General features: G+C 36.8%; 1 protein-coding gene across 5 annotated transcripts in view; it reads right to left on the bottom strand.

The window, feature by feature from the left end:
• The window catches only part of LOC132101486 (insulin-like growth factor 1 receptor), a 105,534-nt gene that overhangs the window by 27,892 nt on the left and 57,606 nt on the right, over positions 1–20,036 (bottom strand). For all 5 annotated transcript variants that reach the window (XM_059506496.1, XM_059506495.1, XM_059506497.1 and 2 more), the window contains exons 3-6: positions 7,600–7,903; positions 5,667–5,803; positions 4,232–4,376; positions 1,080–1,288 (exon numbers count right to left, since the gene is read on the bottom strand). In XM_059506496.1, the coding sequence (XP_059362479.1) occupies positions 1,080–1,288; positions 4,232–4,376; positions 5,667–5,803; positions 7,600–7,903 (795 nt within the window). The remainder of the gene's footprint in view (positions 1–1,079; positions 1,289–4,231; positions 4,377–5,666; positions 5,804–7,599; positions 7,904–20,036) is intronic.

Here is a 20,036-nt window from a genome sequence, read left to right as displayed (position 1 = left end):
AATTGGTTTGTGGTCTATATAGCCTGCATCAAAATGAGGTTTGCAATGATGTGCCCGAAGGCACAGGTTGAGACCCAGTCAGTGATGTCACGATATGCTAATTTGTTTAAATTCATACCGACGTCATCACCATCACAAAAATTTACTTTTTTTTTCACATTGAAACTTGAAAAAAATAGACCGACCTACCGACCCTTTTTTTTTTTAATTACTGTTACTGCAAACCAAAATATTTTTAAGGATGGCCTAAATCTCAGTTTCGAGAAATTGACCCTTATGACTTGTGGCTTGTATGTTTTGTGGTCCAGGGTCATAGATATATATATATCTGAGTCCTGTGAACGCTTGTAGTGTATTAGTTGTAAATTTGTATTGCTAGTCATGGAAAAGATATTAATACAAATTTCCTTCTAGAGGTCTTGATTCGGGGAGAAAGCCAAATCATTTTCCCATTCAGCCATTGGTAGTGCTATTGTTGAATCTATATTGGATATACATTTATGAAGTTTTAGATATTAGTTTAGTGACGTCATCAGTTATGTTAATCTTGGTTTTAACGACAAATGATATTTGTTGATATTGGAACTGTTCTCCCCAAAGGCTGTATTTATACACAAGTGGGTTAAATGATATAAATAAGAGATGTGATAAAAACAGTCCAATTACCTTGTCAAATGCTTTTTCAGCATCTAGTGATACTATCACGATTTTGGTTTGTTTGTGTTTTGGCAAAACTAATTAAACGGAATAATCTATTGGTGTTATCTGAAGCATTTCTGTGTTTGATAAAACCCGTTTGATCATGGTGGATTAACATCAGATAAATGTTTCTATTCTAGTGGCTAGAGATTTGGTAATGATTTTTAAATTTGTATTTCTCTACAAGAGAGGGCCGCAACTAGTGGGATAAACTTGGTCTTTGTTTTGGTTTTGTTTGGATGTAGTTATTTCTGTGAATACTAAAATTTGCCTAAAAAAGTGGGGGATCTAGTGCATGTCTGTTCAATTGAAATAACTGGTAGTTTTACCTTTAAATTTTGCAGTGGCAGAGTATCAAAGGAAACACTTAATCTACTCACAACTTGCTCGTTCTCCATTGCTACGAGCATCATCCTCTTCCATCTTTTCCTTAACCTCTGTCTTCTCCCACATTTTCTGGATCTCAGACATGCAAAGCTTGGGATTGAAGCGGAAGAACAATTTCCCAGTTTTAATGGTCAGATTGTGCTGACTCCAGTCCCACAGATACTGCAAGTTCTGGTTGTCGATTGCAGAGAATGCATACGACCTGTAATAGGAAAACACACATACACAAACAACGAAGTATTAAACACTACATTTCTTATCTTTAATGTAAAAAAATCTAACCAAAGAAAGGAATGAGAATGATCAGATCTGGTTATCCAAATGACGAATGCGATATGTGTGAAAACAATAACTGAAGCGTGTGCAAAGAGTTTGTGTTTCATTAACCCTCTGGAGTCTAAGGGTATTTTTGGGGCCTGGAGAAGTTTTGTCATGCCTTGACATTTGTGCTTTTTTCAGTTTCTTATAAATATCTAAATGGGTAAAGACTAATCTCACTGTAATCAGCACAAACTGGGCTGTAATAATATGTGAAATGCATGTATGTACATGATTGTGTTTTTGAGAAAAAAAATATTATGCGTGGTTAGTGAAAAACTAAAAATGTTAAAACGCTTGAATAAGGCAAAAAAAACACATAAAGAACAATGGTTCCCGGGATTTTTGAGAACTGGAGCTTGTAGCCTAGAATTTTTCTTTCTAAATGATGTGAAAATCGTCTTGTTTACTCACTCACAGAAAACAATATATTGATTTAAATTTTCTAAGACACTTTTTGTTGGTAAAAGTCATATGCGAGTAGGCGTCAACTACCATGAATATCATTGTGATTTACACCTGAGAAGACAAAGGGCCGCATAATGAGCTGCATAATGAGCCATTCAGTCATCTGTGCCACTGTGAGTGAGGAGTTACAAGAGAGAATGTGAGAACAAAATAAATCTATATAATTTTATGTTTGTAGTTTATTAAGAATATATTTAATTATCCCACAACATAATTTAATATCCACTTGGGGGAGCAGTTAAACAGTTTATTAGAAACAAATCAAAGCTGACTTTCAAACAAATTGTTTGGCATGCTTACTCCAGTCACACAATCCTTCAGAAATCGTTTTAACAATCTTATTTTCTACAAAAAAAAAAAAAAAAAAAACGTTTGTTGTTATTATTATCATCATTATTATTAATGTTGAAAAGAGCTGAGAATATTTTTCTGGGTTTTTAGGGGGAATAAATGGAAAGAAAAGCATTGTTTTTACATTTGTTACAGTTATCTATTTGTTACATTTATATTAATTACATCAAGCTTTCGAAGGGTATAGTGTTGTATATTGTTATTGAAACTTCATAATGTTTCACTTGATTATATATTTATTTAGGAATTATAATTTGGAAAAAGTCTAACTAGTAAAACGTTTACACGTTATGTGAAAACTAGTACAAGTATATAAATAAATAAAAAGAGACTTACTCATGTTTATGATCTCTGCTGAATAAAGTGCTTCATTCTTTTTTTCTGAGGAAATCCATTTCTCAAATCCTCAACCACATCACATCTTTTTGGGGTGAATTATGTGTTATTCCTCTCATCGCGAAGCAAACAGTAAAATAAAAAAAACTTGAACAGTCTCGCTGCTTTTTCTTCTGTGTGGGCGTATTCAAGCTGCGAATCTGAATCTGAATAGCGCGTTCGGCGCGGGGGCGTGGTCACATTAGATATAATGAAGGGAGACATGAAAAACAGACATCGCGTTGTTTTCATATGGATTACTTTATCACAGAATATCTGTTTTCGGCGGCACTTGTTTAGTTTAAAAATAGACATGTCAAGCTTTCTATAGATATCTCTCTCATGTATTTTCGTTGAGTATTCACGGAGTTACAGTTCATTTAAATGACGTGTTTGTAAAAGAAGATCAGCGCAGACAAAGGCTGCAGACAGCGCACCTTGTTTGTTATCTTTATTTTATAAGTGCAAAAAGTTTTGTTGTTATTATGTCTGTATCCAAAAAAAAGTAGACCCTTTACAGATTCGATTGATGTATTGCTCTTATCTGTACGATTAAAACTGAAAGTGTAATTTAAGTTCTTTTCGGGGTTATCAGGAGAAAATGACTCAAAACGCGTATATGCGTTAATCGACTCCAGAGGGCACGCATGGAGATCACGGCTCAGAAGAGGGTTAGGATGACTTCTGCAGCTGCACCCGACTGAGTCGCACTGAACACCTCAGGAACGTGGAGAATGTCTGAGCTGCTTACAAGCATTCCTCCAGATGAAACTCAATCCTAGTGAGATCACAACAGAAAAGTTCCCACAGCCTCCCTCTGACATCCTCCACAGAACACTGACACCATGTGTGGAAAAATGAGTCGGATAACAGTGTATGTGTGTTAAATCACTTCTTGTATACTTCTGTGCATATACATACTGTATATTAGCTGAATCTCTGGACTTCAGCTTTACGACCCTGAGCTGTACATTCCATTATAGCTGACTTTTTATTACTTTCAGCCATTTCTATGGAAACCTTTGAAGAAATATGTTACAGTCAGATGACTGTGAAGGACACAGAGTCCTGCACACAATCCTCATGTTCTTCTTTTTGTTTCAGACACAAAACTTTGTTGTGTTGGTGCAGAAGCGAACTAATTTTAATTGTAATAATATTTAACAGTATTATTTTTTCCTGGATTTTTGATTAAATTAACAGGAATCAGTTACACACACCCGGAGCAGTGGGCAGCCATTTATGCTGTGGCCCCCGGGGAGCAGTTGGGGGTTCAATGCCTTGCTCAAGGGCACCTAAGTCGTGGTATTGCCAGCTCAAGATTCGAACCCACAACCCTAGGGTTAGGAGTCAAACTCTCTAACCACTAGGCCACGACTCCCCTGAAGCATTCCCCACTTCTAAAGTAACAAACACTGCTTTGCATTTGCTGGGAATCGAACCTGGTTCTCCTGCGTGGGAAATTTAAGATGACACAAATAATTCGGACACAGTTCTAATCAAGACAACAAATAAATGGTGTTCAGTAAGATATATAGCATGCATGCAGCACTTGTTTTGCAGGCCAATTCTGTTATAAATACAATCAAACATCGCAATGTTATGACTGTCGTTATGTGCTTTAAAGTCTTACTGCTCAGTGAGCTCTTCTCCATTAATGTATCGCAGGCTCTTGAGGAAGGACAGAGAGCCCAGAGTTTGAGAGTGTTTGATCTTTACATATCCAGTCACTGTCTGGATCAGACCCATGAAACTCTCCAGCTCTGATGCAATGTTATCTGGGGAAAGAGAGAGAGAGCGAGAGAGAGAGTGTGATTAGACAGACAGAGAGAGAGAGAGAGAGATACGACACTGGAGCAACACAGACTAAATCCCGCAGGACACACAGTGTCTGCACTAACTCATCATTTCATCAGTGAGTGATACATGTGCGGCAGCAGCTGTCTCATATCAAACCACTAAAAGCTTTAGCAGCTCGCCTAATACTCCAAAAAATACATGAGCCTTATTGTGTCACACCAAGGAAAAACATGTCAGTTAATAAATGGCCCCCGCACTAATTGACCAATAATTTTAAGGGTCCCAAATTTTCCAAAAGTGATTTTAATTTGTGCATCAGGTACCATTCTTTGGAAAAATAGATTTAAACAAGTATATTTTTAGTGCACATTTTTAAAAATAATTAACTATATCTCATATCTTAATTATATTAAATGAAAAGCAATTTTTAAAAATATTTTCTGTACTTTATCTTTAAATGTTCACACTAAATCACAGTTAAGATATACTTTCAAGAGCTTAAAAATACTAATATTTTAAGTTAACATGTACACTTTGAAAAAAAACTAACTTTAGTTTTTCAAAACACTAAGAATATGAACCAGTGACAATGTAACATGGTCCTGAATATTTTTGTTGTTGTGAAAACACAATTAAGTTTTATAGTTAAAAAAAATAAAATCTAGCAAATTAAATATTTTAGAGCAAAGCACAAAAAATGATTATAAAAATTGACTAGACATTTTAATATTTACTAATTTTCATTGCATTTCCATGTTGTAAATCACAATTCTAATATTATCTGACAGGTTTTCCATGACTGTGGGAAATCGGACTAATAAATGTGACCCTGGACCACAAAACCCATCATAAGAAGCACGGGTATAGCAATAGCCAACAATACATTGTATGGCTCAAAATTATAGATTTTTCTTTAATGGCAAAAATCATTAGGATATTAAGTCAAGATCATGTTACATCAAGATATTTTGTATTTGTTTCCAGATGAATTCCATTGCGGTTTTCTCAATATTTAGATTTTTTGCACCCTCAGATTCAAGTTTTTCAAATAGTTGTATCTCAGCCAAATATCGTCTGATCCTAACAAATCAATGGAAAGCTCATTTATTTTACTGGTTTTGTGGTCCAGGGTCACATATTTGTATAAAAATAGGGAGGCACAAATATTGAAGCAATGGTTCAAGCTTGGGTTTGTCATTTGTCTAGAAATGAGAAGCACCTTATCACTGCGGGTTTTTGGAGAGGAGGGTGAGAGCGAGGGTACTTACTGCCCCGTCGGATGTTGATGTGAAGGTTGCCTTTGATGACTGTGCAGCCCTGCAGGGACTGAGCAGCGTCCACAGAGTCAATTGTTTTAGATTCGCAGACCTTATCGCACAGTCCGTCACATGCGCTACAAAACATACTGCAGGTGGGAGAGAGAGGGAGAAGAAGAGAGAGTGAGTGTCAAGGACAGATCACAGCCACACACACAGACTCCAAACAAGCAAACGCCAGTAAACCCTGACAGGATTATTGTGTCTAACCAAAACACGAAGCATATTTAAGGCCTGTTTTTGACAAACACAAGGTCACTGCTTTATAAGGTCCTCACCTGAACCCTGGGTTTTATGTGAATGGCGGATCATTAAGTCAGCAGTGAGGCAAAACCAGGTCTGGTCAATTTACAAAACAGGCTCAACATGTAAAAAGTTAATGAAGTGATTTTTCTCTTATTATTTTAATTGAAAAGTACAGGTGTCCAAGTAAAGGCTAAGGTGTTGTAATTACTTCTCCTTTACCCAATTTAAACACATAATTTCACCTCAAGAAACGGTTCCCAGTATGGTTATGTGCCACCTGAAAGGAAACAGTCTTGGATTTTGAGATCATAAATCTCAATCTAAACCTTCAAATTAGCACATAAATCTTAATAGCAGCATAAATAACAGCTTTAGAACAATTAAGATGGTCATATGGTGTATAAAAGGGTTGTAGAAAGTGTAATAGTGGAGCCACAATCTACAGAGAACAGGCAGGGCTGTTGTTTATCACCAGTTCTGTGGTAACATTTCCCATTTTAGCTTTATGGATTTATAAATGAGAATTCAAGAGGAACATGTTCATCTAATCTCGCAAATCACGTTGCTAATGTGATGATATTGTGCGGTTAGATAATTATCACAAAACAAACCCTGACGGCTGTTACACTAAAACATTTTATCACAGAATGCTGTGATCATTATTCCGAAGGGCCATGTTTTGTTATTTTGAATCGTTCAAATGACTCACTAAATAAGTTAGAGTGGTTACTGAACCGACTCGCTTACTGAACCACAAGCCACTTCTGGTATATCAGTGTTTAGTTTTAAAAAACTTTTTAAAATAAACATTATTTTATTAATAAAAATATTAATCTTTATGACAAAATGTAAAAAATGGAAAAGTTTTTATTTAGTATATAGTTAAGAGTATATTATTTAGTATGCAGTAATGATACCTTATTTTAAAGTATACATTTTTTTTTATTTAATAATAATATATATATATATATATATATATTTTTTTTTTTTTTTTTTTTTGAATGAGCTTTTTTATATTAAATTTAAAGCTGAGGTTGTTTTATTACGTGCTTTTGTCATTTTGATTACCATATTTTTCAGACTATAAATCGCACCCGAGTATAAGTCGCATCAGTCCAAAAATGCGTCATGACGAGGAAAAAAACATATAAGTCGCTCTGGACTATAGGTCACATTTATTTAGACCCAAGAACCAAGAGAAAACATTACTGTCTACAGCCGCGAGAGGGCACTCTATGCTTTCAGTGTAGACTACAGGAGCACTGAGCAGCATAGAGCGCCCTCTTGCGGCTGTAGACAGTAATGTTTTCTCTTGGTTCATTTCTCTTGGTTCATGTCAAATTAATTTTGATAAATAAGTCGCATCTGACTATAAGTCGCAGGACCAGCCAAACTATGAAAAAAAGTGCGACTTATAGTCCGGAAAATATGGTAGTGTTTTATATTTTATTTAGCATTAAATGAAGCTAAATAGAAGTTTATTTTCATTTGTGTTTTTTAAATTGAAAATGTTCACCCAATATTTATCTCTTATTTTAGCTTTATTTCAGTTAAGGAAAACTATTTTAATCAGTTTGGGTATTAGTAATCAATTACAATACAGCAAAATCATAAAGAAACACCAGCTCAGGCGGCATACCTCTCAGTCTCATTCCGGGTGAATCCGGAAGGGCAGTCCGGCATACACTCTCCATTGTGAATGACAAAGTCGACCTCACTGGGTAGGTGAACACGGGCACACATGTCCATGGTGATGCAGCGCCAACCTTCAAACTTGTATGTGCCCGGCGGGCAGGCCTCAACGCAGCGGTCCTCGTGAAAGTAATGCTGGCAGGCGGCACAGGCCTTATCATTGTCTGGTTCAGTGCAGCTGCCAAGGCACTGGGGGTGACAGCACTTGCCCTTATACGTGCACGCCCTCTTCTCACACTCCTTTGGACACACTGGAAAAGAGAAACACAAATATAGAGAAAAACATCAGTTGCTGCTTCAAAAGAAGAGTGAGTTTTAATATTCAAGGCATCTCTGTAAATCAACAAATCAAATGTTTTAAGGAGGAACATGTTTATTAAAGCTGTTGCCTTTGAATACTATTATACATAAGATTGGTTTATTTATTAAGTAATCAGCTAAATATGAGGGATCAGAGACAATTTTAGGTCTCTTAGTGTGTTCTGAGGTAAGGTGGTAGCTAGCTTTAGGATCAGTTCACTGTAAAGTAAACATTTCTGAGGACGGCTATGAAGAGGGGCACGGAGGAGGAAGAAACCCTGTGTGAAGTCAGGATGCAGGGTGTTTGTGCAGGGCCTGGCGCTGCTTTGTGCCAGCCTTGTTAGTTAACTGCAGCTCTGGACTCACTACAGCTAAATATTATTACTGTTAGAGACTGTTGAGGGAATTTAGAGGGTAGGGAGGAGGGGGAGAGGAAGAGTAAAACGAGAAGCAAAGCCAAAAAGTCTAGCAAGCAGATGGACCGCAGTTTGGACTATTAGCTTGGGAAGCATGTAGTCAAGCTAGGCCCAATGAGAAGCCATGGTCCATCTGTGGTGGGCTTTAACTGAGCTGGAATGTGTCATGATGAGAAACACCAGCTAACAGTTACACAACAGTACTCGGATTTGGTTGGCTGTGCGGTGTGCCAAGGAGTGGCTTTTTAATTTTTTTTTACTGTTCATATCTTTCCTTTTGTCTGTGTTTGTAAATTTCAGACAGACAGAAATGGTGCAATATTTAAGTGACTCTTGCTGTGTGATAACACCGTCACGCCAGTAGGTGGCGACAAGTGTCTTTTTAGCGAACCATTGAATTCACTCAACTAATTCATTCAGGAACTAAACAAGAGACTTGATTCTTTGACTTTGTTATGAACTATTTTGGTTGAGCAAAAATATACAAACGAACTTGCAATATTGTGTTTATAATGTAAATGTACTTGTGACTGACAGCATAATAATTCTTTCCACTGTACTAACACATGAAAAACACAGCAATCCATAATGCCTGGGAAAGTAAAACAAGAGTGCAGATTGATTGATATTCAGAGGTATTGTACATGGCATAAACAATTTTTTTTCTGAAATCCTTGTTGTGTCTACATCTCGTCTTAACATGTTCATTGTCCTTTCAAACAATGCCTTTGAACTGGAGTTTTATACAAACAAACGGGTCTGTTTGGAGGCTCTCTGTAATCAGCTCTTGACAAACAAATCAGTTCCACTGCGGAAAGGTTACTGACATCATGATGTAACCCTAAATGTTCCATATGCCTATTTCCATGAGAGACCAGCTTCTGTTAAAAGCGTGAGAAAGTCACTTTTATGCGGTGCAAAAAAGCATGAAAAAATAGCAGCATGTTTCAAATTAAGCTTTCAACAACAAGCCATATTGAACACACTTGTTTGCTACAGAGAGCCAAGGGATCCTAGTACACTTGACATATGTGGGATCAATAAGCATTCCAGTGGAATCACTTGTATTGAGTGAGCAATGAGAGACAAGCCCTGTCAGAAATATGAGACATATGAGACAGTGAGAGAAAGGGTGGGACAAGCACAAGAGGGGAGCTGATAGTTTGACTCTGATCAACTCTCAAGGGTGTTGTGGATAGTTGCTAGGGCATTGCTAAGGCTGAAATCAAGAGAGCGCAAAGTCAGTTTTGTATTCAAGTGGAAATGTTTTGCCCATTATATTGTTCTGCCCAGTAAAAAATAATAAAAAATTGTCTGGTTGTTTTGAAAAGTAACAACACATTAATCAGCAATGTGATGTATATATACAAAGGTGATATTTTAATAGGGGTGTCACGATAAATATATTTTTGGAATCGATTCTGCAATTTTCCGAATGAATCGCTATTCTCTCTTGAATGAATTCTGAGCTTAGTTTGTAACAGCAGATGGCACTTCGTGCTTTAGAAACAGCTGTACTCTGCTTGCTTCCAGTTCCTTACACACACACACAACTTAAAATAATCATTCAGTTTGAAAATGTTTGAAGCGTATTACGAGTGTTCACAGTGGGGTGTTTTTACACTAATCGCGCTTCATAAAACGAAAAAAGAGCTGAGGTGCAAGTACATTTGACAACCTAAATTACTAGTTGGACGCACAAGAATTCTTCTTAATGAGCATTTGAGGACCGATTCCAGAGAGAATTCCGATGCATTTGAAAATCACAGAATGATCCACGAATCGATTAAATGTGACACCCCTATATTTTTATATAATACAAATAATACTCGTCGATACTCTTTAGATTCTTCTAAAAAGTATGCTGGCATCAGCAGTAGAAAAATTCTGAAATTACAATATTAGAATAGAACCTGCATGTTTATGTAGAAATGTGGCTTAAAGACCATTTCTATGTCTGTGGTGAAATCAACTGTAAAATTACACTAAAATAAAATCATAATTCAAACAACTTAACAGTTCAAATAATACAAGATTTGACAAAAACAGCATACACAAACCCTTACATTTCAGCTATTCTTTAAGAAATTAGGATGAGTCAAAATGTTTATTATGTTTTATTGAAATATATTAATATTTAATTATATGTACTTTTTGTATCGGTCTGAACAAATGTGGCAGATGGGCTGATTGAAAGTAATACACAAAGCAGCGCTGTAATTATAAAAATGTCTTCATTAAGCATTAAGCGTTGGGAGGATGCAAAGAAATGCCATCAAAACCTTTCTGAGGACAATCAGTCCCTTCAGAGATAAATCCATCTCATTTTATTTTTTTTTAAGAAAAAATAAGATTCTTCTTGGATGTGCAAAAATGTCAATGTCAGAACAGCAAATTTCATCAAAGAGTAATGGGTTGGCAGAAATGCTAGAAATAGATAAATAGTAATAGTGATGCTTGCCTCATGAAATAGGAACTCTAGTCCAGGACTCTGACAGCAGACCTAGGAAAAGCATATGTGCATATACCGTTGAAAGGTCTGCCTGGGGTGGGACTCCAAGTGCTAACTAGCCAGCGCCATCAGCTCAACATGAGGAGCCGCATGGTACAGCACTCCTGGTCGCCCGGCAACAGAATCCTGGCACTACACCTAGCAGGCTCAGGGGGCACAGCCAAGGAAAAGTCTACATGGGATTTTTCCCTTTTTATTTATGAGCTCACATCATGCAGTAAAACATTACAGGGGAAATATAACTACTTAGTTTATTTGTGAAATTAATATGTACATTTAGTTGGTATGAGTAGGATTTCAGTGGACGGAGTATACACATCCCCTCAAATTATCAACGTCCCAGCCCTAATGGATGAAAAAGTCCCATCCACATAGCTATAAATCCACATTGCAGTGCCAGACAATAAACAGCCAATAAAGGTGCAGCCACATTAGCAACATTTTGGCGATATTTAGTGGACCAAAAAAAGCTCCATTGTCTATTGTCGATAGTACAGCAAAGCATGAAGCAGTTTTCTGTTCACACTCGTGCCAAATTCATATTTAAATGACTGGATTTTGATGGGAAAAAATGTTTTGGACAACGGTCATTTTGACCACACCTTAGGGTGCGGGTCACTGTACAACAGGCATGCTAATCTCACCGCATCTGTCCTCACTCCCATCACAGTGTGTATGTTTGCTTAGTTGCCTTTCGGCTTACAAATGAAAAAAGGGTTCACTGAGGTGATCCCACAGCACCAGGATGTGATTTTACACACTCTTGAGTCTCCACGGTGGAACAAACATCAGCAGGGTCTTAATAGGCCTGGGTGGAGACTCTTTTCCTCCGACTGCTGCAAGTTGAGATGCTTAGAATTCTTCTGCACATTCTGCCACATCATTAGCCACCCTGCAGAAATGACTAGAACATTCCTTAGTTTAATTCTTAAGTTTAGTGTGAAAAACAACAACAAACAATTGTGAATAACTTCCAAAACAGCTACAGGACACGTGCAAAGCAATAAAAAAAAACATATATTTATCTCCCATATCTCAAGTTTTTGGCGACAAGCAATGTGTTTATTCACACTAAATGCAAAACTGCGCAAAGTGTGACACAATCATAGACAACATAAGATATCTCATGTTCAACAGACAGTTATGAGAAGCAGAATTTTGGACCAGTGAGATTACATGGTGGATGGAGCTATTATGGTAATACAGGGCTTCAGATTGACAAAAACATTTTGGAAAATTGTGACTGAAATCTAATTAGAGTTGGCATGTAAAAGCATGTAAAAGCCTGTTATAGATCTTATTATGAAAGGTTCATCCATGTATGTTTAATTTTTTACTATGCTTAAACCCTGCCCCTCCACAATCAACAGTGAATTCATATTCATTTTGAGTGCAATGGCCGCCATCAGTCCCCACTCTATGCTTTTTCATAATCCATTACATTCTTATGTACATCACAATAAAGAAGAAAAGATATGCCACTACATTTCATTGTGATTAAGTTGTGACAGTCAAGAAAACTTTGTGTGCATCTATATGCAAGTTAAAGTGCATGGAAACAACAACAAAAAAGAGCACAAGCGGTGACTACTGATCTTAAAGGGTTAGTTCAACCCAGAAATTGATATATCCATCATTAATTACTCACCCTTATGTCATTCCAAACCTATAATACCTTCGGAACACAAATTATGATATTTTTATGAAATCCCAAAGCTTTCTGACCCTGCATAGACAGCAATGCAACTACCACATTTAAGGCTCAGAATAAATGTGGTAAGGAAACTAAAATAGTCCATGTGAAATGAGTAGTTCAACCTTAAATTTTATGACGCTATGAGAATGCTTTTTGTGTGCAAAGAAAACAAAATGATGGCTTTATTCATCAATTTCTTCTCTTCCACATAAGTCTTCAGCGTGTTCGCAAAAGTACCATGATGCATTCGTGTTAGGGGTTTGGAAAGACATGACGGTGAGTAATTCATGACAGAATTCATTTTTGGGTGAACTAACCCTTTAAAACTCACAAGATTCACAAAACCGGTTTGAATCAGACTCGCTTAGTGAATCTTTAAAAAACTATTAATGATTTTGCAACAGACTTCCTCACTGAACACAGAATCAGTTTTTGATGCATCAAACTAAAATAGAAATGAACCAGGAACCGAAATGGTAATGTACATGAGATAAAGAAATAAAATCTAAATGATAAAATAATGGTCATACTTTACAGAGATAACTTTATCGCTTGTTGAATCATGTGCAAAACATCACCTTTCAAATCATAATCCATTATAAAATAAGTCCAGCATTAGGAATATTCTATCATACACATATTACATAAAACAGGCATAGCATAGAGCTGTAAATGAGAACTGCATTTCCTTAAATAGCCACATGGCCCTTTTATGACCTATTAATAGCAGCACACTTTCCAGATCTAATTCCTACCCTAACCAACTCACTCAAGTCTCCTTAAATATCTCATTGTCCTCTAACTACCTAAGAATTGAATTACACTTGAGCTAAAAAGCCTAAACATAAGCATTCCTGGCTCGCTAGGGCTCTCTAATCCTTTTACATACACAGTCGGAGTGGAAACAGGAAGTTATTCATTATTTGGAATGCCACCAAAAGGGGGCACCCCAGGCAAACTGCTCTCCAGCAACCCCCCCCCCCCCCCCCCCCACACACACACACACACAAAAAGAAGCTCCACATCAATTCCTCAATGAGGAAATATTTCAGACATGCATGCCTTCTGCTGAAAAGGAAGACAGCTCGGACTGACTAAAGAATGAACAAAGAAAAGCAAAAATACATCATCACAATCAGTACATTACTTCATTTTTTTCTCAAAGATATGGTCTTTATTTATAGTTGGTGAGAGTGCCGCAGCTATCTCCACATTGTTGGTCTCTACATCCAGCTATGCCAAGTATGATGGGTTTCCAATATGTTGTGCTACCAAACAAGGAAGTCCACAGAGGATCTAAACACAAATGCAGATGTTAAACAGCACAGAAACAACCCGCTAAACGTGAAGGTCACTTTAGTGAAGCGACGAGGTTGCGTAGGCCCCTGTGGCATGACTGTGCTGATGTGACTGACCCTGTCTGTTCTTCTGAGCAGTCATGAGGGAGACAACCACTTGCTGACCAGCCCCCCCTTCTCCTCCCTGTCTGTGAAAACCAACCTTTTAGACCACATATACACAGCCGCTGCGCCGCTCCAAACCGCCACAGACGTCCTCAGCAGCAACTGAATTGACATAGGGGCTCATTATATAAAAGGTTAAATGCAATATCTTCTGGATTAACGCAATATTTTAAGAGGAATGCAGTAAAAACAGTGTTATTATCCCGGGGCAAACCCACTGACACACTTGGATACCATTCTGTCTTAGGGTCTTAACCCAGTGGGCTATGTGAAGAATAACTAGAATGTTCAGAATGGGTAATCTCAGTGCAGAATGTTAATCCTCTTGGGCTCGGCACTAGCCACAAAAACACATTTCAGGGCACTGATGGAATTCTTTTTTTTTTTTTTTTACTTAAATTACGATTGCTTTATTGGTGCAGACAATTGATTGTTTCGTTTCAACAATGCAAGGCATTTCTTTTTCATTAATGCATAATGTGCTGCTTGGCTCACAATCTAGCTTCAATAGTGTTCCCAGGAGCTGAAAAAAAAATGCTTGTGCGTCACTCTGCTGTAGCACATGCGCATGTGGAGGATAAAAGCAGCACTGAAGCTGAACATGGCAAACACATGCATTTGGAGAGAGATCTTGCTTCTGTTGCTGCTGCAGACTCTTGTAATCTTAGATTTGGGATAACGTGACCCAGCGAGAGGCCCTCTATGGTGCAAAACAAATCCACTGAGGGAGAGCACAATAACACAGACAGACGCCCTTACTGAGGCAAAGAACATGTCTGGGAGCACGCATATTACACATTTTGCAATAAAAAAATTGCTTAAATGGGTGTGCTTTGCATCATTAACAATCATTTTCTAATCATATAAATTGCAGATGGATGTTCACACAGGCTGAGTGCCTTGATCTGCAGCTATTAATTTCAATATCTAAATCCAGATTGAGATTAAAATAAATTATAAATCATAAAAACAATAATACTAATTTTGGTGCATCATTTAATCACCCTCATTCATATGGATTACTTTTACCAAAAAAAAAACATGAGGATGAATAAATGATGACAGAACTGACAGAATAAAAGTGATCTCACTCTTACATTTTACTGTAAAAATAACAGTAGTTCCCTGACTATAATATAATATGATATAATATAAATACCTAACCTTAACGCTATGCATATTTTTTGTTATTATTCAAACCAATAAAAAGAATAATATGTAAAAAAAAAAAAAAAAAAAGGTTGGCTGATGCCTGATGTCTGATCGTTCCAGCATACTACCTCATTCTGTTTTGATAGTAAGTGCTGAAGAGGCGGGACTAGGAGGTGAACAGATGGACCAATTGGAGATGGGAGGGGGAGGTCCACAATGATTGGCATGTTATTGACTGAAGTAGAAAAGTGGTGTGGGGAGAGGGAGGTGGTGCTGTAACCATGGTAATTACATATGCATGTTTTCCATGTTTTTCAAGTCACTATTTTCTAAACGTTTATAGCTTGTTAATTATAACCAATTATAACATTTATTAATATTTAAAACAAAAACAAGTGAAAAACATATTTTTAGCTCTGACAGAGCAGCCAAATATGTTTTTATATTTTTATTTTACATGAATTATAATTACATATAATTAACATTTAAAACTAAAAGGAGTGAAACTATTTTATTTTCAGCATTGTCTTTTCAGAAAAAAACTGTCATAGTACTTTTTAATTTTAAGCAATCATATGTCTTAATTATAAATAATAATTACTATTATAATGAATAATAATCTATTATAATTAATATAAAAAAAACAGAAGTGGATAACATTATATGTACACCTTTGTCAAAGCAGCCAGATATTGTTTTTACTTTTGTTCTGGGGTTTAATTTTACTTAAACCAAAAGTAACGTAACAAAAAGATTTCTGTTCTGTTATCAATTACTTCACATTAGCTGATCGATCATCAGATTTATCAAACACAAAATAGAACCATTTAAAAGACATAATCAGACTCATTTCAAAGGCAAGTATAAATGTGATAGTAATGTCTAATATATGAGTGAGTATGATTGTGTGTCTGTATGCATGAGCACCACGAGCGCTTACGTGTGAAGGGTAAGCATGTGCACTCAAACAATCTTAGGGTACTACTGACAGACACAGACTGGTAGCCTTGCTCTCCACTGCCACAGGACCCTAAGCAGACCTGCGGTTGGACCCCTGGCTCCATCAAGCCACATCCTTATCCGGAAACACAATCCCACTTGGGATCATTCTAGACACTCAGCATAACCACAACAGTACACACAGACAGGTGGATGTTTCCTCCACTCAATCCCACAATGCTCATGACCCAGGCGAGTAAAACCAATAGACGCACGGCTGCCTCTGCAAACAGGTCACTACAGATCAGTGCCATCTGTTTCTGTGATTCTTGTGCAGGAATCAAACAAAACAATGGAAAGAAACAGACAAAGTAATTCAATCAAATATCTGTCCCACTTGCCAATCTCCCCGGGTTTGTGAGCTACAGCATAAGCAAGAAATGTAAGAGTCATTAAACCATCTTGTATGGAAGTACAGTATGCATGACAATCCCAAGACAAGTCTCACTCTCCCGCCATCTAGTTTACACAAACATACACTCGTTCACCTACAGGAAAAAAAATGGAAAGAAGAATAATATTAATGGAGCCCCCCACATTGCATGCAAAAAAATAAATAGTAGGCTAAATTGTGTACACGATTTACTATTTTGTTCCCTCAATTTATAAATTGTGGACATGTTTTACTAATTCATTTCCTCGATTTATAAATTGTGCACACGATTTACTAATTCATTCCCTCGATTTATAAATTGTGCACACGATTTACTCACTCATTCCCTCGATTTATAAATTGTGCACACGATTTACTCACTCATTCCCTCGATTTATAAATTGTGCGCACAATTTATAAATCGAGAGAATAAATTAGTAAATTGTGCGGTCGATTAAAGCAAATTGAAGGAACGAATTAGCAAATCGAGGGAACGAAATAGTAATCGTGTGCACGTTTTAGTACATCGAGAACGAATTAGTAAATCGTGCGCACGATTTATTAACTTTTTATTGCATGTCATGTACAGGGCACCATAAAAATGTGTGTGTGAGAGCGAGAAAACGGTTCTAGTCACCATCACTTTGGTCAGTGTAGTAAAACAAACACATGCCAAAAATTTGTCAGGAAGGAAGGAACTCCATATATGTGATGAAATACATAATCACAAAATTGCAGAAATTTGTTTTTTTCATGATGCATTATATTAAGTGTTTTTAACAACTGTGTAATTACTGTGCAATTAATGTAATTACAATAATTAACATTTGATACAATGCACTTATGTACATGTTTTTATATTGTACTTTATATTTAATCCAACACAAAGACTACAAAATGGAGCCAAAAAGTATTTTATTTTGTGTAAAATTTACACTTTTTTGTAAAAACAAACAAACAATGAGTGAAAAGTACAAAAAAAACTTAAATTGTAAAAAAAAAAAAAGAGAAAATTAATTAACATTAACATAAGTAATGTTAGATCAAAATACAGAAATATAAACATACAGATACAACATTTAATTCAATTCTCATACGTTTAATTTCAAATTAGTTTCAATTTCTATTAAATATTAAAAATACTCTTCAGACTTACCCAGATAGCCAACCTCTCTCTTTTTAAGTACAGCTCTAGTCTATTTAGTTTTATACAAACACGCACACAGACTGTGTTCGGTGCCAGTGTCACGCTAGGTTCCTACAACCCAGCCAGTTCTCGAAAATCGAACAGACATGGGCCACCACAGTCTGGATGATTCAATAAGATGGGGAGGCAAGAAGTTTTATTTTGGTTTTCCACTGCTTTTGGAGGTGTTTCCTCTCAGCGCAAGAGTTTGCTAAAAATACTTGACTTCCCAGATTTGCTTCATTAAATGCGCTGTGTTTGCTGGCAGACCTGCACCTGCTCGCTGCCTGGCTGATGGGGGGGCTAGAAAATACTCCACTGCTGTCCGGGAGCCACAGACTCACTTCACAGATCAACACAATCTCATACAGAGAAACACACACACCTAGTTCACGTATATAAGAGTGCTCACCAATGGAATCACGTGAAAGCATTAAACATGTAATTCCATTTGGTCGCTATTCACTTTCATTCTATGGAAAAGAGCAGCATGAACATTCTGCTAAACTTCTGCTTTTGTGTTTTATGGATGAAATCAAGTCATACAGGTTTGGAATGACATGAAGTTGAATAAATGACAGGGTTTTCGTCATTAAGTGAAATACTACTTTAAAAAGCACATGCATATTCCCTCATGTGCAGACACAGCGAGAGTCTTGTCTCCTCTCAGGCTCAATCAGGAGTCTTTGAGTTCGACGGATCATTTCTGTCAAGCCCTATTTCTGCGGACAGTCATCAGTAGCTTTGCAGAACAGCTTCAATACCGCTGGCACACTCTTCATCCTGGCATGGTGTACACACACACATTTCTCTAGCACAACATCTGGAGTCAAAACGCCACATCTACATTTTGTGTTTACTTGAAGGAGACAGTAATCCAACGTTGAGCGCATAAATATTTGGCCTGCCATTTAAAGGGGATGTCGGCGGGAGTCATATAGCGGCCCTTCCTTGAACTTCGATTAAATGATGCAGCAGCTTTACCCTCAAAAACTGACAAGGTCATTAGCAACCTGCTAATCTGGCAGATGGCGGATAGCAAATCTCCAAATAACAAACGGCTTGTGGATGTCAGAGAGCATGTAATGTGCACAAGCATGAAGGAATATGAAAGAGTGAAAAACTAATCAGAAGAGAAAAAATTACTGTTTTGGCTAACTAATTTAAAATAAACCATTATTCATTTAAAAGTAAATTTAAAAAAATGAAAAAAATATATATATTTGAAATGCTACATGTATAATGTACACTATAAAAAAGGGATTTGCTAAAGATTTTAAAATCTTTAGCAAAAAGACAAAAATTTTAAAATTAAATAAATTAAAATTAAGATAAATTATATTAAGATGAATTTATTACCCATGCATCAAAAAGATACAAACATATCATGCATCTCTATTTTCATGTCGCAGAATTTTTTTTTCTATACTTTTTTTGATCAAACATCCTCTGCACTCTTTTTTTGGAATGAACATCCTCTCTGTTACTCTTCCTCATGAAAAACATGCTGACAGACTGCTACATTTCTCTGCGGTGCTGTCTGCCTCCGTCTCGTCTTGTCTAGTTTTGGGTCGTCGCATAGCGTGCGTGCCTCTGCTGCTGCTCTGGCTAGCGTCCCTGACTTGAAGAGGGCGACTGGTGGCTACTTATTCATCATCTGGCACCACACACACACACACACATTTATTCAGACTCCTCTGCTTCTTTATTTATTTTGGGAGAGGAGCAGAGAGGTTGTGTGTGTGGCCCGTTTTTGTTCTCGGAGAGGGACAAGACCCGCGGCACAATCACCCTCAGAGACAGCAGCTGGCTTTAGTGAGCTGAGTAAGCTCAACCTCTCCTCTTCCTTTCAGAGCTTTGTTTTTCTGTGCTTTCATGTGAAATGGACTGATGAGATTCTGTCTTTATTGATAAGTGGGACAAAGAACCATGGGTTCAAACCCAGATCTAAAATGGCATCAGCCCAATTTCACATCAAAGCCGAAAAAGTGATCTTATTTTGGCACGTAACACTGCCCAAAAAAAGCTTACATTACGTTAAAATGTTATCTGTATTCATGTCATAGACGGTACAACAAACAATTCAGGTTATATAAGTGCTTATGAGTGTGTGTGTATATATATATATATATATATATATATATATATATCAAACAGATATCTCTGATATCTGAACGACAACACTGGCACATCTTAAATGTGTCCAGAAAATCAGAAGATAATGATAATTATATATTATGATAATAATAATATTATTATTACTATTAATTAATTGTTAATTATTTAT

Source organism: Carassius carassius, chromosome 23 (assembly GCF_963082965.1).
Source record: "Carassius carassius chromosome 23, fCarCar2.1, whole genome shotgun sequence".
Lineage (NCBI taxonomy): Eukaryota > Metazoa > Chordata > Actinopteri > Cypriniformes > Cyprinidae > Carassius > Carassius carassius.
This window is presented reverse-complemented; position numbering and strand designations above follow the sequence as displayed.